The following is a 27,422-nucleotide window of genomic DNA, read 5'->3' as shown; positions in this document are numbered from 1 at the left end:
TGGGCAATTGCTGGTGGTAAACCACATTTTAACGTCCTGTCCGAATTGTAATACACTGCGCATTGATCTTAGCCTGCCATGTAGTCTGGATGCCATTTGAGTGGATGACCCAGGAGCAGCTGCTCACATTCTTTGTTTTATCCACTTGACAAACCTGTCTAAGGACATTTGATTATGCTGTTTTCTTTTAATCCCTTGCGTGTTAATGTGCCTTTTATGGTGTTGTCCTTTTTAGTTGCTGTTTTAACCTTGTGCCTCACAGTGCATTCATAACTTAGTCTGGGTGCTAATGACCACTGTAGTTGTGCACCCTAAAACCACCATAAAAAAAACCCTTCCCCTCAACTGAAGTGTGCTGTTTTTGTTGCTTGTCTTTTTATTTCTGCCGTCCTAGATCATGGGACCAACGACTCCACTGTTTGCCCTCCCCCCCCCCCCCCCCCCCCTCCAAATCCACCGACCAATCCAATCCAATCTCTGCAATATCCTTGTCAGTCTTGCCAGCACCTATTTCCCACCCTATTGCTCCTATCCCTGTGACAGTTACCACTGTAAGACTTGCTCGTCATGCCCTCCTCCCACCATCTGTATCAGCCCTGTAACTCGAAAAACATATACTATCAAATGGAGAGCCACCTGTGACACATGCCATGTACCAGCTCCTATGTAAAAGCTGTTCAGCCTTTTACATTGGCATGACTGCTACCAAGTTGTCAGTTAGGATGAATGGGCACAGACATATGGTGTGTACTGGCAACACACAATATCCTGTTGCAGAGTATGCTCTACAACATGACAGTCATGAACTTGATGCCTGTTTCACCACACATACCATCTGTGTTCTGCCCCCAGGCACCAGTTTCTCTGAATTCGCAGGCAGGAAATGGTTTTGCAACATGTCCTTGGTTCTTGCTATCCACCTGGACTTACTTTCCATTAATTTCTTTGGTCTCAGCACTCCTTCTCAGTAAACATTCCTTTCTTGATTCACATTTAGTTTTCTATATTGTTTATTTTCTGACGTTTCAATTTTTCTCTACCCTCCCACCTCTACCAGATTCAGTGCATTTAGCTTCCCGCTGTTAGTAATTTGTGCATGATGTTTTGCCATAATTTCTGTCTTGTGTATTACTCTGTCTCTCACTTTTAAGCTCTCAGGTTTTCAAATCTTGACTTATCCTGGTCAGTTGTTAAAGTATATTCTTTATTCTTCTGTATTCTTGCCCTGCTCTCCAAACTATCAATCCCTTCCCCTCTTTACTGAGATCACTAGAAAATGCCTGAAAATCATCTGTTACCTGGCCAAGGCTAGCAATAGCATTTAGAGTACATGTCACTGGGTACCTTTATCTTAGTTTTTACCACCAGTTGTTAGCCTATACCCCTCCCAGGACTTCTACCCAGTAGCAAGATTTTTTTCTTTTTTCTCCAGTTCGCTTTCTGTTCTGTCCCCCTGAACTTTTGTTAATAGTCTATTGTGCCTTATTTTCCTCTACATCTGAGTGAGGCTATGTCCTTCAAAAAGTAACAGGCTATATCTGTTCATGACCTTAACTAACAGAATTATTATTTTAAAACAAAAAGTTATCTGTTTCTCATAACCAGGAGAATTTGTCACTACAGGAATTTAACCATACATATAATGTATATGGCATTCTTTCTTTTACTTAGAACCACACCAGTACCACTCCGTTGGAGGATATGTCCACGACGAGAGCTGTTAATGCAAATAATCAGTGTTTGAAGGTGTTTATACAGCGGGATTATAATGAAGGAACACTTGTAAAATTCCAGACACGCTTTCCACAAGAACTTGAAGATCGGGTAAGTAGAAAGTTGTAAGTCTGGTTTTCTACTAACTTTAGTGTGGTTGCAACTTGCAAAGTAGATCTTTGTTTATCCTCGTGCTCTCTGTGTGCAGATCCCTCATATCTTGTAGTCTGAGTGGCTGCCTTCCATTTTTAACCTTCCCCAATGAGATAATCCCCAAGTTCAAAAAGTTCTATCCCTGTATACTTGTAGCTGTTAAACATTTGGTGACAAAAGTTTGGAGCATGTTAACATATTATCCTTACTGTACGTTTTTGTCTAGATATTACTTGTATCTAAGTGTAGAATTACAAAAAATGTTCCTAAAACTTAAATCATTGAATCTAAACATGCAAATCACATGGCATAATTGAGAGTTACGTACATCAGCTGTGTGAATACCAATGAAACTGAGTAAGGAAATCAGTTTTTATTAGATCGGTGGACAACTACACATCTATGTAATTCTCTGTAAAAATCAAACAATGGAAACTCCAGGTAGGAACATCAACAATGTAGGAAAAGACAGATTGCTACTTATCACAAAGAAGGCATGTCAGGTTGCAGACAGGCACAATTGAAAGACACTTACATAAAGCTTTCGGCCAAAGCCTTCACGAGTGTAAAACACACACACACACACACACACACACACACACACACACACACACACACACACACACACACACACACAGAGAGAGAGAGAGAGAGAGAGAGAGAGAGAGAGAGAGAGAGAGAGAGAGAGAGAGAGACAGCATCTCAGGCCGGACTGCAACATCACTTGGGATTCTAGCAGCAATCTGGAGGGGGTAACGACGGGGAAGGGATGGTAGTGTACGCGTGGGGGGAGAGGCTAGCACTGTCTGTTGGAGTGTGCAGGGACTAGACTGCCAACAGGTGCAGCATCAGAAGATTGTGGTGCAAGGAGGTGGCAAAAAAAGGAGCAAAAAGGAGAGGAGTGGGGAAATATGGATGGATGTGTTGGAGGGCAGCAAATAAACAGGGTGAGAGGTAAGAATTGGGAGGAGGTGATAGGGCAGAGGGTATGGGGACAGTATGTTATCTTAGGTTGAGGCCAGGATAATTACGGGAGCGGAGGATATGTTATAAGGATAACTCCCATGTGCGCAGTTCAGAAAAGCAGGAGGTGAAAGGAAGGATCCAGATGGCTTGGGTAGTGAAGCAGCCATTGAAATCAAGCATGTTATGTTTAGCTGCATGTTGTGCCTCAGGGTGGTCCACTTTGCTCTTGGCCACAGTTTGGCGGTGACTGTTCATTATGGTAGACAGTTGATTGGTAGTCATACCAATATAAAAAGCTGTGCTGTGATTTCAGCAGAGCTGGTAAATGACATGCCTACCATCACAGGTGGCCCAGCCCCTGATGGGGTAGGATAAACCTGTGACAGAACTGGAAGAGCTGGGTGGGTGGATTGTGCAGGTTTTGCACTTGGGCCTTCCACAGATATATGATCCTTGTAGCAAGTGGTTGGGAATGGGAGTGGCATTGGAATGGACTAGGATGTTGTGGAGGTTGGGTGGGTTACGAAACACCACTTTAGGATGGATGGGAAGTATCTCTGGTAGGATTTTCCTCCTCTCAGGGCATGGTGATAGGTAATCAGAGCCCTGGCAAAGGTTGTGGTTCAGTTGTTCCAGTCTGGTGTGGTATTGGGTGATGAAGGGGACACTTCTTTGTGGCTGGTTCTTGAGGGTGGTGGGAGGATTGGGGGCATGAGGGGGGGGGGGAAGTGGCACGGTAGATCTGATTGCATACTAGGTCTGGGGATAGTGCTTGTCTTTGAAGCATTCTGAGCAAGAGAATTTTTGTCTGTGCAGATAAACCGTCCCCAGGTGGCCAGGCTATATGGGAAGAAATTTTTTGGTGTGAAAGGGATGGCAACTGTCAAAATGCGTATGCTGTTGGTGGTTGGTGGGTTTAATGTGGACAGAGGTGCAGATGGGGCCATCAGAGAGGAGGAGGTCAACATCTAGGAAGGTGGCAGGCTGGGTTGAGGAGGATGATGATAAGAATATGGAAGTGTGTGTGTTGAGGTTGTAAAGGAATGATGAAACAGACTAGGGATTTGGTGTTTTGGCAGGCTAGGAACATCTCATCTAGATGTGCCAGTAAAAAGATTGGCATAGGAGGGTTCCATGCAGGTGCCCATGACTGTGCCGCAGATTTGTTTATATACCTTCCCTTCAAATCTGTGGTAATAATGGATTACGATAAAGTTAGTGAGGTGCATGAGAAACAAGGTAGTGGGTTTGGAGTCAGAAGGATATTGGGAAAGGTGGTGTTCAGTAGCAGTAAGACCACATGGGCAAAAGGAATGTTGGTGTATAGGGAGGTGGCGTCAACAGTGGTGAGTAGGGATCCAGGAGGTAAAGGGTTGGGAATAGTGGATAGTCAGTAAAGGAAGTAGTTGGTGTCTTTGATGTGGGAGGCTAGATGCTGGGCAATTGGTTGGAGGTGCTGGTCAGTGAGGGCTGAAATTCTTTCAGTGGGGCACAATAACTAGCTACAATGAGGTGTCCGGAATTGTTGGGTGTATTTTGGAGCACTTAGAAGATGAGTTTTCCTGTACACTCCACTAGACAGTGTTTGCCTCTCTCCCCACCCATACACTACCATCCCTTCTCTTCCCTGCCCTCTCCACATTGCTGCTTGCATCCCACATGATTTTGCATGCCAGCCCAAGATGCTGGAGTTGGCAGTAATGTGGGTGTGTGGTGGGCTTGCTTGTGTGGGTGATGGGTGTGTGTTTCATTGATGAAGGCTGTGGTCAAAAGCTTTCTCTTTTAATTGTGGTTGTCTGCAATTTGATGTGACTTCTTTATGGTAAGTACCAAAATATCTTTTCCCACATTATTAATACTCTGCAAACCACTATAAAATGCTTGGCGAGAAGTGCTTCATACCAAATTAATAATTTTTTAATCTCATTCTGTTGACAGGGTGAGGAAAAAAAGTGTGGTCTAACACTCCTGCTCTCAATATGTACACAAAATTTTGACTTAAATTGCAGTTTTCTTAAGAAACCCAGTTGCAGTCTCTTAAAACTTTGAGCAGGAAATCAGTATTTTTATGTACTTAGCTTTGAATAATCGATGCTGATGGTAAACGTTGTTCATAATTAATCATCATTTTTTTCACTGGAAGTCCTGCGTTTGATCAATTTTATATAATGCATGTGGGAAAGGTTTTAATATTTCTTAAAATAAAGTTCAGCATCCAAACCTCATAATTTCTTCATTTATTAACAAGCCTTACCGCCAAGATGATGCATGACATGCAACTGTCTGATGATCATTTAACAGCAACCTGTAGCAACTCATTGTCCCAAAACTGGTGTTTAGAAAAATGACAGTCGACACTTTGTCAAATATCGTTGTAACCTTAATTCATCATAATTAGTTTAAGAGATTTTTAATGTGACAACATACTTTGAGAAAATGAATAACATTTTCTTTTGTGCAAATTTTTATCTTAAGTTTCATAATGTCTTTAATTTTAACAAATAGCTTTTTCAAAAATTGGAAATTTTAATTGTATAAATTCATTATTTTAGTTGCTTGTAATTTCAGTGTTATTTTGAGCAAAGAACAGTTATATAGAGGGCAGCAATGTGCTAAGTCTTTACATTGTAAATACTTGATTGTTTCATTTTATAGGACATGGCCATAAATTAAATTAAAACATTTTACATAATGTATAAAGAATCTACATCACAAGAATGGATCTTTGTACTTCCAGATGTGAACTTCCTCATATGACTGAATGAGAACATAGTGTCCAGTCACATTTCTGTCAAAAGCCTGAATAACCACCTATTGCAGAGCAGGCTGCTGTGAGATATGCAGGAAGTGTCTCAGTAGGGTTCTGGGAAGTACTGACTGGCATGTGGAACAATGCCAACTCTAGTACCTTGACCAACTGTGCTACGTTTCTCGTTTAACGATCCAGGGCACAAACAGCCCGATTGAGATGGTCCCACAGATTCTCACTTGGGTTTAAATCCGGAGAGTTTGATGGTCTGTAGAGTACAGTAAACTAATCATGGTGCTCTGTGAACCACACACATAAACTGAAAGCTGTGCGGCACATTGCATTGCTTCCTGGTACATGCCATTGTTTTGAGGAAAAGCAAATTGCTTGTAGGGCTGGACATGGATAGATGGATACTTGTGTTGATCCATTGACTTCCAGAATGACAAGATCACACAGATCACGTGGACACATTTCCATAGTGAGTTGTTCACCCCTGTCATCTATGGCCCATGTGCACCACAGCTGCATATGAACAGTGTACAAACTTAGCAATTTCTGCATAACGACGATGACTTCACTGTTTTCCATGTTCCTTTGAAACGTGTTATATATCCATCACTGCTAGTAATTCCACCTCTCATCTGAAAGTGGTTATTGCATCTTGACATTGAACGTAGGTGGTACTCACCTTAATGTGACTAGACAGTGTGTATGTATGAAATTGTAGTTTGAAGATAGATAAAATTAATTTTTCCCAATTAATAAGATGACAAACTTTCTAGTGTGTGTGTGTGTGTGTGTGTGTGTGTGTGTGTGTGTGTGTGTGTGTGTCTTCAGTAAGATGTTGTAAATATCGTGATCATAAATATAATATCACAAAACCCTTATAGCTCCCCAACCAGGCATTGCTGACTTACTCCGCTTCCCATACTCCCAAAACTTCTTCCTCCCCACGCCCCCCCCCCCCCCCCCTTCACCCCACGCTCCTCCGCAATGCAACACACCACTCCTGTACACTCATCCTGTAACATTTTTGTCAATCTTTCTGCCAAAACTCTGATCCCTGCAGAAGTCTCGATACTTTCTAAATGCCTCACCTTTAACCCCAACCTAATTTCAAGCATGTAAAGGACCCTTGAGTGGAAACATTCCTTTGCCAAATAGCCTACTGACAACAGCCAACGAAAACCCCATACAGAAACTTGTTAAAAACATTTCTGACCTCCCTCCAACTGTGACCCCCCTCTCCTTCCACTCAGTCGTCCCCTGGTAATCTTTCAGAGATTCCTCTCAAGGATATATGGTACTTTTCCGGCTCAATATTATGTAAAAATCAACACCTATTTCTTTCAGGCACTGTTTATAATGTAGATGTTTTAAAGATTTTTTTGTCGATATTGGGTAATGCAGCACACTTTATAAGCAAATTAGAAGTATTTTGAATGTTTTTGAACCTGCTTAGGGTTATTAAAAAATTACAAAGAAATTGATGCATTTTTTCCCAAAATGCTTCCTCAAATTGAGGTACCCTTTAATCCAATGTTTAACATTTGAAGGAGACCAGAGTTTTACCGGATATGCATGACATGATGGTTGAGGTACTAGATCTATTTAATTCCACCTATTATGTATATTACAAGGATAAAAAATATCACATCTTACATTTTAAATTTAGTTGATTCTAGATTAGAGTTTAGATTAGATTAGTTTTTCGGTCCATAGATCCATGTTGAGGAGATCCTCGTGGATGTGGAACATGCCACCTTTTTTTGTGCTGAAATAACAATACTAATAGTATAAATATATACAGCACATCATTTGTTTCTATTAAAAAATTGTCAATGAAGTAGGAGGAGTTGGCCTCTAGTAAGTCTTTCAGGCTCCTTTTAAACTGATCTTTATTTGTAACTAAATTTTTTATGTTTGCTGGGAAATTATTGAAGATGAATGTTCCTGAGTAGTGGACCCCTTTTTGAACTGAAGTAAGTGCTTTTAAGTCCTGGTGCAGATCATTTTTGTTCTTGGTATTGTATGTATGAACTGAGCTGTTTGTTGGAAAAATAGATATATTATTTAGGACAAATTTCATTATGGAGTAAATATACTGAGAGGCAGTAGTTAGTATACCCAGTTCTTTGAAGAGGTTTCTACAAGACGTCCGTGAGTTTACTCCACAAATAATACGTATTACACGCTTTTGTACTCCGAAAACTTTTGTTTGACTTGAAGATTTACCCCAAAATATTATACCATATGACATTATGGAATGAAAGTAGGCAAAGTATGCAAGCTTTTCACTTTTATATTGCCTATGTCTGCTAACACTCAAATTGCAAATACAGATTTGTTAAGGCGTTTCTGCAGTTCTGTGGTGTGCTCCTCCCAACTGAATTTATTATCAAGTTGTAATCCCAGGAATTTAAGACTGTCAACCTCTTCTATCTGCTCTTCTTCGTACTTTATGCATATGCTGGGTGGAAACCTCTTACAGGTTCTGAATTGCATATAGTGAGTCTTTTCGAAGTTTAATGTCAGTGAGTTGGGTTTAAACTATTTATTAATATCCATGAAAATATCATTAGCAGATCTTTCTAGAACTACACTCGACATACTATTTATTGCAATACTTGTGTCATCTGCAAACAAAATGAACTCTGCTTCTGGCAGTGTAACTGATGAGAGATCATTAATGTACACAAGAAAAAGCAATGGCCCTAAGATGGATCCTTGTGGGACACCACATGTCATTTCTTCCCATTCTGATGATGACTGATGACTTAATTCACTAGTCCCTTGTACTGCCCGTGACACCGTAGGATTCTAATTTATTTAAAAGGATGTTGGGGTTTACACAATCGAATGCCTTTGACAAATCACAGAAAATACCTGCTGCTTGTTATTTAATGAATTAAGTACATTTTCACTGTAGGTGTAAATAGCCTTTTCGATACCAGAACCCTTCAGAAATGCAAACTGTGTTCTTGATAATGTTATTTGTGGTCAGATGGTTGAGAAGCTGCCTGTACATTACTTTTTCTAAAATTTTTGAGAATGCTGGCAAAAGTGAAATCGGTCTGTAGTTTGATGGCATCTCTTTATCCCCTTTCTTGAATAGAGGCTTAACATCTCCGTATTTCAACCAGTCAGGAAATGTCCCAGTTATAATTGACTGGTTACACAAGTAACTTACAATTGTACTAAACTCACAAGAACATGCCTTAATTAACATGACAATCCACTAACTATAGGGGATATATATATATATATATATATATATATATATATATATATATATATATATATATATATATATATATATATATATATATTCTTAGGACTGGTTTTCGAGGCCCGATTATCTTGACTTCCTCACCTTCATCAGCTTAAGAGGAATATCTGGCAGCACCTCAATGCCCTCAGCAACACCAACTGGGGTGCAGATCGCCCTACTCTACTGCGGCTCTGCAAAGCCCTTATTTAATTCCACTTCGACTATAGGAGTCACGTTTATGGTTTGGCAGTTCCCTCAGCATTGCTTGTACTCGACAGAGTTCACCACTGTTGCGTTCGCCTAGCGACAAGAGCTTTTAGGACGAGTCCAGTGACCAGTGTGCTGGTCGAGGCTGGAGTCCCTCCATTGCAGATCCGAAGTGCACAACTGCTCGCCAGTTATGTTGCACACATTCGTAGTACTCCTGAGCGTCCAAATTACCATCTCCTTTTACCACCCGCAGCAGTTCATCTCCCGCATTGGCGGCCCAGGTCTGGACTAACGATTGCGGTTCACGTGCGATCCCTTTTGTCAGAACCGGAGTCTTCCCTTTACCACTTCCCATCCAGGTCTGTCCGCATACACCTGGATGCTGTACACCTAGGTCACATATTTGTCCGGACCTTTTGCAGGGCCCTAAGGACTCAGTTACTCGTGCCCCTCTCTGCTGTCACTTCCTCTTGATTCTTGACGTGTTCCGGGGCCCTGAAGTGAAGTGGTTTACATCGACGGCTCAATGGCTGATGATCATGTTGTCTTCGCCTACGTCCACAGAGGCCATTTTGAACAGCGTTCCTTGCCTGATGGCTGCAGGGTATTCACTGCAGAGCTGGTGGCCATCTGTAATGCACTTAAGTATATCTGTCCATGCCCCGGGGAATTGTTTCTTCTGCGTACTGACTCCTTGAGCAGCCCACAAGCTATCAACCAGTGCTACCCTCGCCATCCTTTTGTAGTGTCCATCCAGGAGTCCATCTATGCCCTGGACTGGTCCGGTCGTTCAGTGGTGTTTGTGTGGACCCCAGGACATGTTGGCATCCCAGGCAACGATCTTGCTGACAGGCTGGCCAAACAGGCTACGCGGAAGCTGCTTCTGGAGATGGGCATTTCTGAACCTGACCTGCTTTCTGACTTACGCTGTAGGGTTTTTCAGCTTTTTGAGACGGAATGACGTAATAGTACACACAACAAACTGCGTGTCATTAAGGAGACTATGAATGTGTGGAAGACCTCCATAGGGCCTCTCGCAGGGAATAAGTTGTTCTCTGCTGGCTCCACATTGGCCACACTTGGGCGACCCATGGTTACCTCCTGCTCCATGAAGACCCGCCTGAGTGTCAACGCGGTGCCCGGTTGACAGTGGCCCATCCGTATTCTGGTGCACTGTCCCACTTTGCCCAGCGATGAAATCTTGTGTTACCAGACTCGTTGCCGCTAATTTTATCTGACAATGCCTCATCGGCTGATTTAGTTTTATGTTTTATTTGTGAGGGTGGGTTTTATCATTTGATCTAAGTTTTAGTGCATGTCCTTTGTTCATCTGTGTCCTCCTCCCTAGTGCTTCTAGGGTGGAGGTTATAATGTGTTGCAGAGTGGCTGGTTTCTCCTTTTTTATTGTTATGGTCAGCCAGCCATGGTAATCTGCTTTGTTGTTTTAATCTTTTCATCCCATTTCTTGCAATTCTGTGGTTTTCTTGGCCCCTTCTTGTCCATTTATGTTTGTTGCCCTTCATTGTTGATGTGATTTTTTTCCTTTCATTTCTTTGCGAGTTGTCAGTCTTGTTCATTTTATTGTCACACTTGTGGTGTGGTTTTATTCGGAACAAGGGGCTGATGACCTCTTAGTTTGGTCCCTTACCCCCTCTTTTAATCCAACCAACCTCTCCCTTCTGCCCTTGCCCTCTCCCTTCTGCCCTCGCCCTTTATGGACCACAGAGGACAGGTTTGGTGAAGATGAGATCTGGCTCCCTCCATATAGAGACAACTTCTGCCAGCTAGTCAGCTTAGGAGACATCCCAGTGAATATCACTCCACACAAGTCTTTCAGTGTCACCCAGGGTGCAATTTTCCGTAGGGACCTTCTTCTCCAATACGAAGATGAACTTGGGTGTAATCTGGAATGATGTGGCATTCATTTTGTCCAGCATGTCTAAAGGGGTCCTAAGGACGGTCTTGTAGACACTGTCACTTTCATTCTGGCCTTTGAGAGATACGTTATCCAAAGAGGCCAAGGTGATGGTATACAGGTGCAGTGTCAACCATTCATCCCAAATCACATGTTGGCCCAAGTTTGGCCAAATGTCGTCACGCAGCAATGCCACTCCCTTCTGTGTTGACTGGACCATCTTCTTCATATGCAGAACCCTTGCACCCCACTGCCTAACTGAGTAACTCGCTCTGGTCTACCTTCTCACCGCTCACCAGCGTGTCCAGTGGATACAAAGTAAAAAAAGAATCCAGGAAATAAAGATCCTTCACAGTCTCAGCTCCTTTGAGGCAGAGAAGCCATATGAGCCTCTTGCCTACCTTTACCTCTCTTAATTCTTGCCCTCCTCTCCAATCCTCCTTACCCCCATCCTGCCCCTTTCCTTTCCTCCTCCCCATTCCCCGGTGGCTCCCATCCCTTCCCCTCAAGGAACCACTCCTACTCCTCCTCCTCGGCCAGAGAAGTAATTCTCTTTTCTGGCTCCTGCTGTGTGTGGGGCTCACTCTCGGAACACCTGTCCCTGTCATTCTCAAGATAGGAAGCCTGCAACCTCAGATCAGATGATGGACCCACACGCTGTTTGATCCAGACATCACTGGCACCTGTTCCCTTACTGATAATGCCTCATCCCTACCTCTGAGGGAGGAGAAGCACCTCAAGTCCAAGGACGAGGCTTTCCCGGCATCTCGGAGGGGTGGGGGTTCGCCCCATCTTTTTCACTTTGAATTAGTCCAAATTTTTATGGATATCATCCCAGCCTCTTCTGTGATGACCATAGGCCCAGTGGCATGACCTCCTGTCGGCTTTTTTACATCTAACCTGGACTCTTACTACATGATAATAGCGTGTAATTGCATCAGATATAACCATCTCCTGCCAGAAATACAACAGTTTGTTTCCTCTTATTTTGCATTCTGTCTTGCTCTTCAAGAAGCACACTTTTGCGATGACCACTCTCCAATGTTTCATGGTTATCGGATGTTCTGTCAGAACTGTGCTGACCCTGAGATAACATCTGGAGGGGTCTGCATTTTGCTTCACACCGATCTCATTAGTGACTGGATCCACCTTCCACCTGGAAGCAACAGCAGTATGAGTGTGAATGACCCCAGCAATCACCATTTGCAGTGTCTGCCTACCTTAATACAGCAACTTCCAACTCCATAACTCCTCCTTGGGCACTTTGATGCACACCACTCCCTGCGGGGAGCACCACTTCAGTGAGTAGGGGTCTTCTAATTGACCAATTTTTTACAGACTTTGATTTGTCTCTCTTCAACGACGATTCTCCTACCCATTTCAGTGTTGCCCATAGAACCTTTTCTGCTATCGATCTCACGATCCTCTCCCATGCTCTCATGGCTTCACTAAACCCCTTGATGATTATTGTGACCACTACCACTTTCTGGTGATTCTATCATTCCCCTGCTGCTGCTGCTAGGCAGAGGTGACTAAAAGGACTCTCACACTTTTCGGCCCTATGAGTTCAGGTCCTGTTCTATGGTTAGACCTGACACTTTCAAACTTCTACAGAAGTGCGGGCCATATGGGGAAGGACGCCTTACGTGGTGCGCGAGTTATCCATAGTGCCCTTAGATTCGATCTCCTAAATCTCGTCATGGCTTTGCATCTCCACCTGCGATTCAACTATTGGGCGAGGCACTTTCCGGGGTGTGTTATCTTCTTCCATTGTCTCCTGTCGTCTTTCACCCCCATGACAATATTGGACTTCTCTGCACCCAATATCTAGCATGGTAACCAGTCCATTGTGGTGGGGCCCCATCATCTAGCCATTTGGCGGTTGCCCCCTGACAGTACGGACTGCACTGCTGATGCCTGAGATGTAAACTCCCCACGTATGCCAAGGAGTAGATGCCTGTCTTCCTGTGGCATCAGGACTCCCAGCAACAGCCATCATGCCAGTTGGCCTTTGCTGTGGCTGGGTGGCACAATGAAGCAGACAAAGTTCTCTCTTGCTGGTGAATGTACGGCATCAGCAGCCTCTAAGAAATGACAGATCTCCCTCGCTACACCATGGGAGGAACATAGGGCTACAGAACAGAGAGAGCCATATTCACCTGGGTTTTCTATTTGTAGCAGAATTGATGGGGACTCCTTTCTACCTACGAAGCCTCAGTTTTTTTGTTGAACACCGTGAGTATAAGACTGGAGAAGTGATAATGCTGTCAAAGACGTGAAACAGGACAGTCTTGATTCAGACATCATCCCCAGCCCAATCCTGAGTGTTACTCGTCTGTGATATTCCTGTTTCTGTCACTCCCCACAAAAGCCTCAACATGGTCCAGGGGACCATTTTCCATTACGATCTCCTCTTGCAGTCTGTTGACGGGCTCCATGCCAATTTAGAACGGTGGGGTGTTCATTTAATCCGGTGTGTTTACAGGGGACCCAAAAACAACAAGCTTTCTACCGGTGCCTTCATCTTGGCCTTTGAGGGTGATTCATTGCCTGAAAAGGTCAAGATGAGGATTATTCATTGCCTGAAAAGGTCAAGATGATGGTACTGCTGTGACGTTAAACCATACGTCCCTTCCCCATACAGTGCTTTAAGTACTGGAAGTTTGGCCTTATGTCTTCGTGCTGTACTCCCAGTGTCACATGTCAAGACTGCAGACACCCATCACATCCCTATACTCCATGTGCCCTGCCTCTCATCTGTGTCAACTGCGTAGAACACCACTTGCCTTGCTCGCCTGACCGCAGAATTCCACAGAAAGAAAGGAAAATCATGAAGTACAATACCCTGGACCAATTGACCTACACCGAGGGTAAGGGGGAATTTGAACGGCTACATCCTGCATGTATGACATCATCTTACAACAGCTCTAGCCTCATCAGCTCTGCCAACCCCAGTCACGTCTCAGAGCTGGACGACCACACCTCCCACCTTGATCGTGAATGGCACTTCCTTCCCTGTTGCTCCAGCACTACCTACTTCAGGAGCAGCACCCCCCGCCCCCTCCCCTCACCCCGCGCCAACCATTGGGGATATCAGTCCCCTGCGCCGGAGAAGCATAAGTCTTGTTCGGCCTCTCGCTCGGAAGGGGTCCTTTGGGTCACTCCCTTCCTGGGTTTCTCCTAGTGGGAAACCTGACACCAGCCAATGGCTGAACAGCCCAAAAGAAGTTGGTCGTAGGGCTACACGCTTATCCTCAGTCCTGGAGACTGAATCAACGAAGCCCTCCCAGCCAGAGAAACCCAAGGATCAGCGAGAGAAATCCAGAAAGAAGACCCCCCAAGACCAAGGGAATTACGTTGGCACACACACTGCTGCTGCCTACAGGCTGTGCATCTGAGGATGAGGTAAAGATTCTGGCGTCCGCTGAAGACCTAGATCTCGTCAGACACAATGGATATAGCCTGTTCGGGAAATAAGTCTGTGGCAGCAGGTGACCCTCAGGTGTAGACTGCCTCATTGAATGTTTCATGCCTTCCCAGTCTCAAGATCACATCATCCTCCATTGGAATTGTGGTGGTTTTTTCCATCACCTGGCTGAGCTACGGCAACTGTTAAGCTCTTCACCTGCTTTCTGCATTGCCCTCCAGGAAACCTGGTTCCCGGGAATGTGAACCCGTGCCTTTTGCGGCAACAGGGGATTTTACAAGAACTGTAGCGAATATAATAAGAGTGTCAGGTGGAGGTTGTGTTTATATTCTGAACTCTTCTTGACGCTGTGTCTGTCAGAATGCAGACTACACAGGAAATAACTGTTTGCAATGTATATCTTCCTCCAGTACCCCTGAATGCATTGATTGATAAACTCCATAAATCTTTCCTACTTCTGGGGGATTTTAACGCCCGCCTATGTTCGCCAACATATCAAACGACGGAAGCAGGAGTGTTGGGAGCCATACATCACCTTCCCATGTCTGGACAAGGATCAAACGTGTTTTTGGGTACCAGACCCCAGCAGGTGTTCCCGGTGTTAACATAAATGGCGTGTTATCTATCTTCGCAATCATGATTGCCGAGCACTTTGCTGAGCACTATGCTCGAGCCTCTGAGTCAGCGAATTACCCCCCAGCCTTTCGCACTCTCAAATGGTGGGCTGGAGGGAAAGACCTCTCATTCACTACACGCCACAGTGAATCTTGTAACGCCCCATTTACAGTGTGGGAACTCCTCAGTGCCCTTGTGCATTGCCCTGGCACTGCTCCTGGGCCAGAACGGATCCATAGTCAGATGATTAAAAATCTCTAATCTGCCTACAAGCGACATCTCCTCGTCATCTTCGACTGGATCTGGTGCGATGGTGTCTTTCCATCGCAATGGTGGGAGAGCACCATCATTCCGGTGCTCAAACGCGGTAAAAACCCACTTGATATGGATAGCAATTGGCCCATCAGCTTCACCAATGTTCTTTGTAAGCTGCTGGAACGAATGGTGCGTCGGTGATTGGGTTGGGTCGTGGAGTCATGTGGTGGTAATTTGGTCCCAAGGCGGCTTCCGCCACAGTCGCTCTACCACTGAGAATCTTGTGTGCTCGAGTATGCCATCTGAGCAGCTTTTTCCAGATGCCAACATGTGGTTGCCCTTTTTTTTTTTTTTTTTTTCGGAAAGTGTATGTATGACAGGAACTGGCGACATCATAACCTTGCCGCATTATACAAGTGGAGTCTGAGGCCCACTCCCGATTTTTATCCAAAATTCCCTGTTGCTTCGTACTTTCCATGTCCAAGTTGGTGCCTCCCATAGTTCCCCTCATATCCAGGAGAAGGGGGTCCTGCAGGGCTCTGTATTGAGTGTATCTCTATTTTTAGTGGCCATTAACATCAGCAGTGGTAGGGTCATCCGTCTCACCCTCTCTGTATGCTTCTGCATTTTGTACTGCTTCACCAGTACTGTGTTGCTGAGCGACACCTACAGGGAGCCATCCACAAGGTGCAGTCATGGGCTCTAGCCCACGGTTTCCAGTTTTCGGCTGCAAAGGCGTATGTTATGCACTTTTGTTGGCATTGTACCATTCATCCGGAACCAGAACTTTACCTTAATGTCATTCCATTCACTGTAGTGGAGACATATCGATTCTTAGGACTGGTTTTCAATGCCCGATTGACTTGGCTTCCTCACCTTTGTCAGCTTAAGTGGAAGTGCTGGCAGCACTCTGCCCTCTGCTGCCTGAGCAACACCAACTGGGGTCCAGATCACTCTATGCTGCTGCAACTCTACAGAGCCCTTATTCAATCCCGCCTTAGTTCTCCTGCGCATCCAAATTACCGTCTCCTTTTCCCACCCGTGGCGGTTCATCTCCCACTTCGGCAGCTCAGGTCAGGGCTTCCAATTACAATTCATGTCCGATCCCTTCTTTCTGAAGTCCTTGCCTTTACCACCTATACTTGATGTTCATTCACGTACACCTCCATTGTGTACACCTAGGCCACTGCTTCGCCTGGACCTTTCACATGACCCTAAGGACTAAGTTAAACCCACAGCTCTCTGCTGCTATTTACTCTCAGTGCTTGACATGTACTGAGGTCATGAAGTGGTTTACACCCGAGATTCGATGGCTGATGATCAAGTCAGCCTTGCATATGTCCGTGGAGGACATATTGAACAGCATTCCTTGCCTGATGGTTGCAGTGTTTTCACTGCTGAGCTGGTGGCTATATCTAATGCTCTTGAGCACATCTGTTCATGCCCTGGGGAGTTGTTTCTTCTGTGTACCGACTCCTTGAGCAACCTACAAGCTATCGACCAGTGCTACCCTCATCATACTTTGGTAGCGACCATCCAGGAGTCCATCTGTGCCCTGGAGTCGTCCAGTCATTCAGTGGTGTTTGTCAGTACCCCAGGTCACATTGGAATCCCAGGCAATGAATTTGCTGACAGGGTGGCCAAACAGGCTATGCGGACACCGCTTATGGAGGTAATCTTCTCTGCCACCAACCTACATTCAGTACTACAGCACAATGTTTTGCGGCTTTGGGAGACAGCAGCTGCATGCTATGAAGGAGACTAAGAGTGTGTGGAAGACCTCCATGCGGGCCTCTCGCAGAGACAGTGTGGTTCTGTGTTGGCTCTGCATTGGCCACGCTTGGGTGACACATGGTTACCTCCTGTGCCATGATGACCCACCTCAGTGTCGGTGTGGCACCTGGCTGACAGTGGCCCATATCTTGTTGAGCTGTCCCTCTTTCTTCCCTGTGATGGACTCTTCAGTTACCGGACTTGTTGCCATTATTTTTAGCTGACAACACGTCATCAACTAATTTAGTCCCTTTGTGTTCTCCATTTTAATGCTTTTAGGCTGGATTTTTTAATGTGTCACAGAGTGGCTGGCTTTTCCTTTTTATTCTTGTGGTTGGCCAGCCACGGTCATCTGCTTTTTTTTTTTATTCCTTCTACCTGTTTCTTGCTCCTCTGGTGTTTTCTTTTCCTGTTTTGTCCATAGTAGTGTTGGTTGTCCTTCTGTCGCTCTTCTTATTCTTCCATTATCCTGTTACTGTGCTGTATATCACTTTTTCTTCTTCCCTTTTGGGTAATTATTTTACCATGAACAAGGGACTGATGATCTCGCAGTTTGGTCTCCCCCCCCCCCCCCCCCTTCCTTTAAAACAACCAACCATCGTTCTTAATGTTCCTTGTATCTTATAGAAAATGTTGTTCCTGTCTTTCCAGCATACTTTTTGTTGCTAGATGTGCGTTGTATTTATAAATTCCCAATGTTTAGTACTTACGTATCTTTTCACAAAATCATACTTCAGATTATACCTCACTAGATCATTCTTCTGGAATGCTGTCTGGACATTGTTAGGTTTAGAAATGTTCTCAATCTTTTGCAAGGCTGCGCCATAGTATGGGGTAGGGACTATTTTCATTTTTTCGTTTTGTTTATTCTTCCTATTCTTATTACTCTTGCACAGTAATTTACTAACAACATATACTTTGGAACCATGATTAGTTCTGTCTCTCTCTCATTTCTCCTCATTGGCACAATGACTGTCCTGTCCACTAAGCTACAAAAAGCAGCCTCTTCATAAGACTGGATGGCATGAATCATTGAGAATAACGGTGTCAGCTGTTGCCAGTTTTCTGTAAACACTAAATTTGTGATTATTGCCCTACCATTTAATGTACAAATCAAGGCATTGTAAATTGCTGTTGATTTCCTGCTGAGCTCATGAACTCAATTTTTCATTGGGCATCATTGAACTTTTCATTATTTCTTCTATATTGTCATCAGTATCATCAACAAACAATAATGTATTGTCTGCATAATGTTTATTATAAACACTTTAACCAAAATGGTTTTGTCAGACTTTAAAATTTTATCTTTTGGCTCACTGATAAAAATGTTAGATAAAGTCCCTGAAATGCTAGACACTGTTGCCTAAATATAAAACATGATTGAAAGTGAAATAGTTAAAACTCTTAATCAGCTGTAAAAGTACTGTGAATTCAGTGGTCTCTTGTCTTTGAAACCTTACTATATTTAAGGAAGTTCCTCTGATTATCTCAATTGTTTCTTTATCCAGGACATTGATGTCTAAATTCTTAATGTCTAGTGAAACCAAATAGGAAGAGTGAAAGATGGTTTTTCTGCAATTTCATTTATCGGAGTCATACTATTATGCACCAAATATTTGGGCTCATAGACGTAGATTTTTAAGAATTTGGTCTAGCAGTCTGGGTGTCTTATAGGCTGGGCTATTTCTACAGTTTACTATTGGTCAAATTGGCTAGTTAGCCTTAAGTATTTTCAGCTATGACATTATCTCTGTGCAGGACAGAAAACGATTGAATGCTACCAATTATTGTTGTTAAAATTTGTGTTTTTGCCTCTTCAGCAGTATAGACAAGTAATGTTTTAATTTGTATGACTGTTTACTGTTGCAGATTGATCGACAGGCATTTGAATACACAGTTAATCAGTTGAATGCCATTTATGCTGAAGCTGAGAAAGCTGGATGCAGTACATATTGTAAAGGATGCATGGCTTGTCTTACAGCGTACCTTATTTACATTTGCACAGAAACACATTATGAAAAGGTAAAAGAAAAATCTACTTCTTTAGAATGTATTTACAGTCAGCTTCTTTGTCATACATACAATATAAAAGTGACTGACATGGCATTTATTGTACATTGTAACTGCATGCTTTTGGACTTTGTGACAGCTCCGTGAAACTAATATCTGATTCCTCATGTTAGATAAATTCCTTTCTGCAAATAAATACATACTCTGGAAACTATTGTGAGGTGTGTGATAGAGGGTACTTAACACAGAATCACATTAGGCTATTTTCCCATTCCAATTGCATTCAGGAGGAATGACTGCATAAATGTATCTGTTTGTGCTGTAATTAGTCTAACTTTGTCTCCCTGATCCTTACTGAAATGATATGTAGGAGGTTGAATAATATAGTTAGATTTTTCATTTGATACTGGTTCTTGAAATTTTGTAAGCAAGCTTTTACAGGATAATTTGTATATCTTCAGCAGTCTGCAGTTTAGGTTCTTAAATATTTTCATTATGCTGTCCTAACATTCAAACCCATAACCATTCGTGATGCCCTTCTTTGTATACATTCAACACCTCCTTTTAATCCTATTTAGTATGAGTTCCACATACTTGAGTAATGTTCTAAGATGGAACACAGTTAATGGTCTTCTTTATAGATTGAGCACGTTTTTTCAGTATTCCGCCAGTGAATCAAAGTCTGCAGTCTGCCTTACCTATGTGTTATCTAATGTGATCATTCAATTTTGTATCTCTACATATTGTTACACATATGTATTTGTATGAGTTGACTGATTCTTTCCTTTTTTTTTTTTTAAATCATTGATATTGCAGTCGTAGGATACTACTATTGTTCATTTTGTGAGGTGCATAATTTCAGATTTCTGTACATTCACAGAAAATAGCTAATCTTTACACCATTTTGGAATGTCATCAAGGTCTGACTTAATATTTAAGCTTTTTTTTTTTGACAGTACTTCATTATAAGTGACTACATCATCAGCAAAAATTCTGAAGTTACTGTTAGTATTGTCTGCGAGATGGTTAATATACAAAATGAAAATCAAGGATCCCAACACACTACCCTGGTGCATGCCTGATGGTATTTCTATACCTGTTGCGACTCTCCACCTGAGATAATTTGTTGCATCCTCATTACAAAGCCATCCTGAGTTCATTCATAAATTTACTTTATTGAATTTTTAAAGTAAATGTAGTTGCGGTACTGAATAAGATGCTTTTTTTTTCTTTTCTTTTTTTTTTTTTTTTTTAAGTTGACAAATGCTATATTAACCTACCTGCTATGATCTATGGCTTTTGGGGTGTCGATAGAAAAGTTAAAGTTTAGAATCCATGGTAGTTGGCTTGGAAGAAATCATTGTTTGACGTATGCTTTAAGATTCTACAACAAATAGCTGTCCTGAATGTTGTTCAGTGTCGATGTACTGCATTGTGATATTTGCTGAAAAAATAAGGGGTGAAAGTGCAGTACTGACAACTGTAGATGATTTAGCCGACAGGTGCACAGTTGCGTTTCACAGTTCTGTACTTTCATTGTTCACACCCCCCCCCCCCCAAATATTACACAGTTATATGGCCAGTAAACTATTGTTTAACTTTCGATAAGCCTCATTAATAGTTTGCAGGCAAACATCCACATGCAGCTACAATTGTTCACTGTTGAACATATATGAGCAGTCAAAACCTAACCACACATTTCACAGTCTTTCAGATAGATTGAGCAGACACTGTTTTTGCTTTAACGCACAGCCTATTTGAGTAACACTTATTCCACAGTTAAGTGGATGCATTGCTCTTGATCTAACCAATACAGATTCCACGTCTGAAACTCAGCTGTCGACTGACTCTCGTGACCAAAAACTGGGCCTTTATATATCAGCTCAATAAAGGAACTGAAACTACACATTGTTCAATGTTTAAATTACAGAAATTGCAGTTTAAACTTAACTCATTAAATTAACTGCATACATCAAAAAATTGCATCTTTTGAACAGTTTCTTCCACTAGAAGAGTTAGGCCAAATTATTTGTTTAAATTATGAAATTAACAGACAATACTTTTGACAAAACTGTTAATTACTTTGGAATAATAATAATAATAATAATATTAATAATAATGACGTGTGACGAGGACCTCCCATCGGGTAGACGGCTCGCCTGGTGCAAGTGCTTTGATTTGACGCCACTACAGCGACTTGCACGTCGATGGGGATGACATGATGATGATGATTAGGACAACACAACACCCAGTCCCTGAGCGGAGAAAATCTCCAACCGAGCCGGGAAACGAACCCGGTCCCTCAGGATTGACAGTCCGTCGCGCTGACCACTCAGCTACCGGGGGTGGACATTACTTTGGAATTAATTAAGGACTGGCTTTGCTAACATGTTTTTGAATAGAACCAAATAGATCCTGTAGGAATACTATCAGTTGTTCCTCCAAATGTTCATAATTAGTACGTAATTTGTATTTGTTTGTACATCAACAATAGAATTGAAGTTACAAAACAATTACTGATTTACCTTATAACAAAACATACTAACTAGGAATAGTCGAAATAAATTAGAAAATCAATTACATACCTAAAAATTAGATCTTGTGTTATATCCTTTAAAACTGAGGGCTAAACTTTCTCTTTTATGAAAATGCAGGTTGTACTCACGTATGTTAATGGTAATTATTTAAGAGTGAAAAAATTAATTTTAAGGAGGCAGATGGAAAAACAAGAGGGGAAAGTAAAGAATATCCCAGCTTGCTTCGTAACATCACCCCCTCATTGGATTGAACAGACAGATATTGCACATAGCTAACTGGGCAATTCAGTAACCACAAATGATCCCAGGTAATGGGTTTAACAATCTACACACAAAAAAATTACACTTCAAATCTTATCCAAACTACCGTACATATGGTTTTTATTTATTTATTTTTTTCCCCCAAATTTATACTTACATGTACTGGCTACATGAAAATCCCTATACAAGATGTTTACATACAATGTATTGTACAATTATTATTTATCTTCTTCATAAGTGATGTCCTTTTTGGGTACCCAAGGATTACATTTAAAGATACATCTCATTTTATACAAATCCTATCTTGCATAAAAAAATTAATCCTCACGGATACGAAAAGTTAAATTACACTGTACATTGCAGTTCATTCTTAGACAGAAAATTTCACTTGTTCGATGTTTAGTATTTTTCATACTTTCAATGAGCTTTAACACACTTTCTCACCAAGCTGTTCATGCCTGCAACAGGTCCAAGTGGCAGTTAGTAAGAAAATGCAGTGCTATCAGTTCCCTAGGAGGTGGTTCTCCGCCGCCACAGTACATTAAAAATTCAGATAAAATACCCTACTTTAGTACATTTACTTTTACTTCTAACTAAGTCGAAGAAAAAATGTTTCACACTAAAAATTATAGTCATTACTTCATAAATAGATACGTTACATGGCTCTCATAACATTGCAATAATTAGCACTAAAATAGACCATAGTACAAAAGGTTGGGACTAGTAAAAGTTGGAAAATCAAGTGCACATTACACTACACAGCATTACTCTAAGTCACAACTGTCTGAAACTGGTTAAACTTGAAAGACTTTTGTTTCTTTCCCATTTGCAAAATACCACCTTATTGTCTAAAATATGTACATTACCTCTAGTAAAAACTCAAGATGTGCAGTAGCATAGATTTACTAATGATTATGTTATGAAACAAGAATAGTTGCCATCACGTAACTTAATTGCTATTCAACTAAAAATTAAGGGGATGGAAGTTGTACCAAATTGTTGCCCTACTTCTCTACTCAGCTCTGAGCACTACTCTCATTCAACAAGGAAATTAAATCCTCACTAAATCACAAAATGTTACCAAATGGTTGACCTGTCAGAATATTCACATCAGTTTAGCACCACATTTATCAGTTAATCAGCAAAATTACATTCCTTTTTTCCAGTATTACTACTCAGAATATGTATAGAAGTTTCCAGATACCCTATGGATTCTATGATGCAGTGTTATATGACTTGTACCTCACCAAAATATTGCTCTTTCTGTTAAGCTCTCATTCCATGCTGCAGTTTCATGAATTTCACAATATACACAGTACCCAATGTTACGTAGTTCAAAATTTAGATCCTCAATATAGTTACACTACATTTATTTGTATACAGTCATCCTTTCATTACTCAGGCATGTCTATCAGCTCCATTATTTTACTTACCTTTCCTACCTCGTTAGCTAGTGGAGTGCATTCTCAAAAAATATCTCTACTGCAGAGACAGGCTCCCTAACCACTAAGAACCTAACATTATTCATTATTTTATTATTTCATTATGTAATAAATAAACACCTGCTCTGCTTATTTAATGCGAAATTGATTTCGCTGAAAAACACTCCACAGTAAGACATCCTAACGCTAAGGCAAACTTAACCCTCACTACTGATCAGACAAAATTATCACTCAGAAAAACTGTCATTCCACTGTATTCCCTCAAATTGCTTGATATTCTAGCCTGAAGGGTGATGTGCATACAGATCTTGCATGCTCTTTCCACACACATTACTCCAGGCATCTATGTCTAAAGTTGTAATTTCTTAATGTTAGAAAAGGCGGTACCATGACACACTTCTATGGTTAGATAGTTATCTCCATATACTGACTGCACTGAACACACACACTTCTATTATATCATGATTAATATTCAGATCTCATATTTAAGATGGTTTTTTACTGCATATTGCCTCTGCTGCTACACCAATTAGCTGATACCTTCAGATGTTAATTATCCTCCACATATGCTGACACCTTTCATTGTCTGTTTACCTTGCCTCTTTGTTTGACAGAAATTCGTTAACCATGGTACCAATTTATTTTCTTCTGTCCTCTTATGATTCAATTACTTATAACTCTCTCTCTCTCTCTCTCTCTCACACACACACACACACACACACACACACACACACACACACACACACACACACACACACACTGGAGAAACTTTTTCTAAAATGTTCCTATACTAAAGTATCCTACTGTACAAAATCACATGAAAGTCGAAGGTAGAATAATTCTGATTCACCTACAAACTACAGATAGGATAGGAAAAGTGTCTGACTGCCTCATGAAACATGAAAAATGAGCCAGACAGCTGGGGTAAGCATTATCACCACATAATGAATCCAACACAGAATGTTGAACCCCTACTTCTTATTTGCATGAGAAATGAGTTCCAAATATAATATCAATGCTGAGAGTTTGTATCACCAAGAAATTGCACTCCAACAGCTGTCCTACCAATTCCACAGTTACTAGTACCTCTTGTTTCACACTCTTTTATAGCTTACCAGGAGCATCAGTAATTTTTATTCCAGGCACATGGAGTACCACTATACCCTCTGTGTTCTTAACAGATTCAAAAAATGCCTGTGAAATGCCACTCAAATCACTACCATTGACCAGTAAACACTTAACATGTATACCTTGTATATTTGTTGTTATTATTACAGGGTGCCCCACATCCTTTTATCACATCGCCACCATTATCGATAATAAATTCAAATACCTTTTCCTCATGACTACTGGATTCATTACTGCTATCACCATTACTGCTACTGTCAGAATCAGACCCACTGTTGCTTTTATTGTCCTCAAATACGTGGTTAATTAGTTGATTCTTGTTTCCTGTATTAGAACACAAGGTAAAACACCTGAATTCTTTATGTTCTTTTAAAAATTTAACATCCGTTTTTGACACTTCGTACATACTGAGCAACAGCAACACACACTGTTTCATCACTTGATTTTATTATGGAATAAACATTGCTACCCACACCATCATTCAACATCTCACTAGAATGAGAAATTACGCTCATTTTACTACTTTCATTTACAATACCCTTATCTGTGATAACTGCATATTTATATACAAGTGCCTCTTCATCACTATCTGCTCGAGTGCCAGCAAAAACTGGAGCATTACCTAGTTTAAATGGTTTGATCCAGAATTAAAATCATCCCCATTTCTGTTATTTGAATTTCTCCTACCATTTCCATGCCTATTCTGGCTATCCTCCACCCAACATTCCTTGAATTCCAACTGTAATTAGTCCTGTTCATCCTATTTACTTGAAATTCTCTCACTGATTTTGATTATTGCCATCAAAATTCCTCCTACGATCTTCCATTAAGGACTTCCCCGCCAACATAATTCACGAAATCACTAATATTACCCCTAGGGGTAGGTACAAGCAGTTCTCTAACTTTCCGAGGCATAATTATTGATTCACTACCTAGCTCTTTGTCCAAATATTTCAGCTTGTTTATCCAAAGCTGACAGAAACCTTCTACACTCTCCTCCTCATAATTCACTCAAAATTGTCTGCTGCTTCTCTTTCAACCAATATTCATCTAAAAATGCTTTCTCAAAGCTTTGCCATGAAGTACAGCTATCAGCTACCTGAGCTGCCCATGTATAAGCACCCCCTTTCAAAAAATCTCTCACAAATAATTTTTCTCTTTGTCATTCCATGTTTCAGGCAAATAACCAAATTCCCTAATGAAATCCAGTGGATGCACTTCCCCATATGGTTGAAAATTATTCAATTTCTTACAACTAACAAATGAAGGACTGTTTGGGACACTAAATACTCAATGCTTTTGTACATCTTCTATATTTTTCTCTGTTTCAGCCAATTTTGAATCTATATTTTTATTTACTTTTACCAGTTTTTCTTCTACCACTACTGCACACTTGGTCTCTACCTCCGTTTCTAAATCATTTTTAATCTGATTGATTTGGTTCTCCAAGTTTAACCCTGTTTTCAGCACCGGATTTCCTGGCAGCTTTGACTTAATGTTTACACTGTTTTTCAGAAACCTCCACCCTCCTCCTATAGTCATCACAAAGTTTCTTTTTCTCTTCTACACATTTATTACTCCCCCCCCCTCCCCCCCCCTCCCCCCCCCCCCCTCCCAATATTACACAGTTATATCGCCAGTGCACTACTGTTTAACTTTCGTTAAGCCATATTAATAGATTGCAGGCAAACATTCACATAATGCTACAACAGTTTACTGTTGAACATCTACGAGCAGTAAAAACCTAACCACACATTTCACTGTCTTTCAAATAGATTGAACAGATACTGTGATTGCTTTAACACATGGCCTATGTAACACTTAGATCTTGTATTATATTCTTTAAAACTGAGGACTAACCTTTCTCTTTTATGAAAATGCAGATTATACTCTTGTATGTTAATGGTAATTAGTTAAAAGTGAAAAAAAATGTATTTTAAGGAGGCAGATGGCAAAACAAGAGGGGAAGTAAAGAATATTCCAGCTTGCTTAGTCACAGCTGGGCACAGGTTTCTGTTCAAGTGGTCTGTGTTTTGTTGAGGTTAAAGTGGGAGCAAACTCAGCTGCAAATTTTATAAAAAATCTGAGAGGAATCTCATCTGGCCCTATAGTTTTGTTTGGTTTCAGTGATCTTAGTTGCTTCTCAATACCAACCACACTAATATCTATACATCTTGTCTTCAAATTGGTGCAAGAAGTAAGCTAAAGCAGTACATAGGTTATCTTCTTCAGTGAAAAAAGATTTGAAAACTGATTTCTTATTTCTCTGTGTGTTTTGCTATCTCCAGTTTAAGTTAATCTCCAGTTTAAGTTAATCTCCAGTTTAAGTTAATCTCCAGTTTAAGTTAATCTCCAGTTTAAGTTAATCTCCAGTTTAAGTTAATCTCCAGTTTAAGTTAATCTCCAGTTTAAGTTAATCTCCAGTTTAAGTTAATCCCCAGTTTAAGTTGTTGTTGTTGTTGTGGTTTTCAGTCCTGAGACTGGTTTGATGCAGCTCTCCATGCTACTCTATCCTGTGCAAGCTTCTTCATCTCCCAGTACCTACTGCAACTTACGTCCTTCTGAATCTGCTTACTGTATTCATCTCTTGGTCTCCCTCTATGATTTTTACCCTCAACTGTGCCCTCCAATACTAAATTGGTGATCCCTTGATGCCTCAGAACATGTCCTACCAACCGATCCCTTCTTCTGGTCAAGTTGTGCCACAAACTTCTCTTCTCCCCAATCCTATTCAATACTTCCTCATTAGTTATGTGATCTACCCATTTAATCTTCAGCATTCTTCTGTAGCACCACATTTCGAAAGCTTCTATTCTCTTCTTGTCCAAACTATTTATCGTCCATGTTTCACTTCCATACATGGCTACACTCCATACAAATACTTTCAGAAATAACTTCCTGACACTTAAATCTGTACTCGATGTTAACAAATGTCTCTTCTTCAGAAACGGTTTCCTTGGCATTGCCAGTCTACATTTTATATCCTCTTTACTT

The 27,422-nt window shown here is 41.3% G+C and overlaps 1 protein-coding gene across 2 annotated transcripts in view; it reads left to right on the top strand.

Annotated features, from left to right (window-relative positions):
• The window catches only part of LOC126354745 (golgin subfamily A member 7), a 48,319-nt gene that overhangs the window by 5,717 nt on the left and 15,180 nt on the right, over positions 1-27,422 (top strand). For both annotated transcript variants that reach the window (XR_007565378.1, XM_050004624.1), the window contains exons 2-3: positions 1,672-1,824; positions 18,920-19,072. Coding sequence is in view for 1 of the 2 variants with exons in the window: in XM_050004624.1 (XP_049860581.1) it covers positions 1,672-1,824; positions 18,920-19,072 (306 nt within the window). In the remaining variant the exon portion in view is untranslated. The remainder of the gene's footprint in view (positions 1-1,671; positions 1,825-18,919; positions 19,073-27,422) is intronic.

Source organism: Schistocerca gregaria, chromosome 3, assembly GCF_023897955.1.
Source record: "Schistocerca gregaria isolate iqSchGreg1 chromosome 3, iqSchGreg1.2, whole genome shotgun sequence".
Lineage (NCBI taxonomy): Eukaryota > Metazoa > Arthropoda > Insecta > Orthoptera > Acrididae > Schistocerca > Schistocerca gregaria.
Note: the sequence above shows the minus strand (reverse complement) of the source record. Positions and strands in the feature narration are given on the sequence as shown.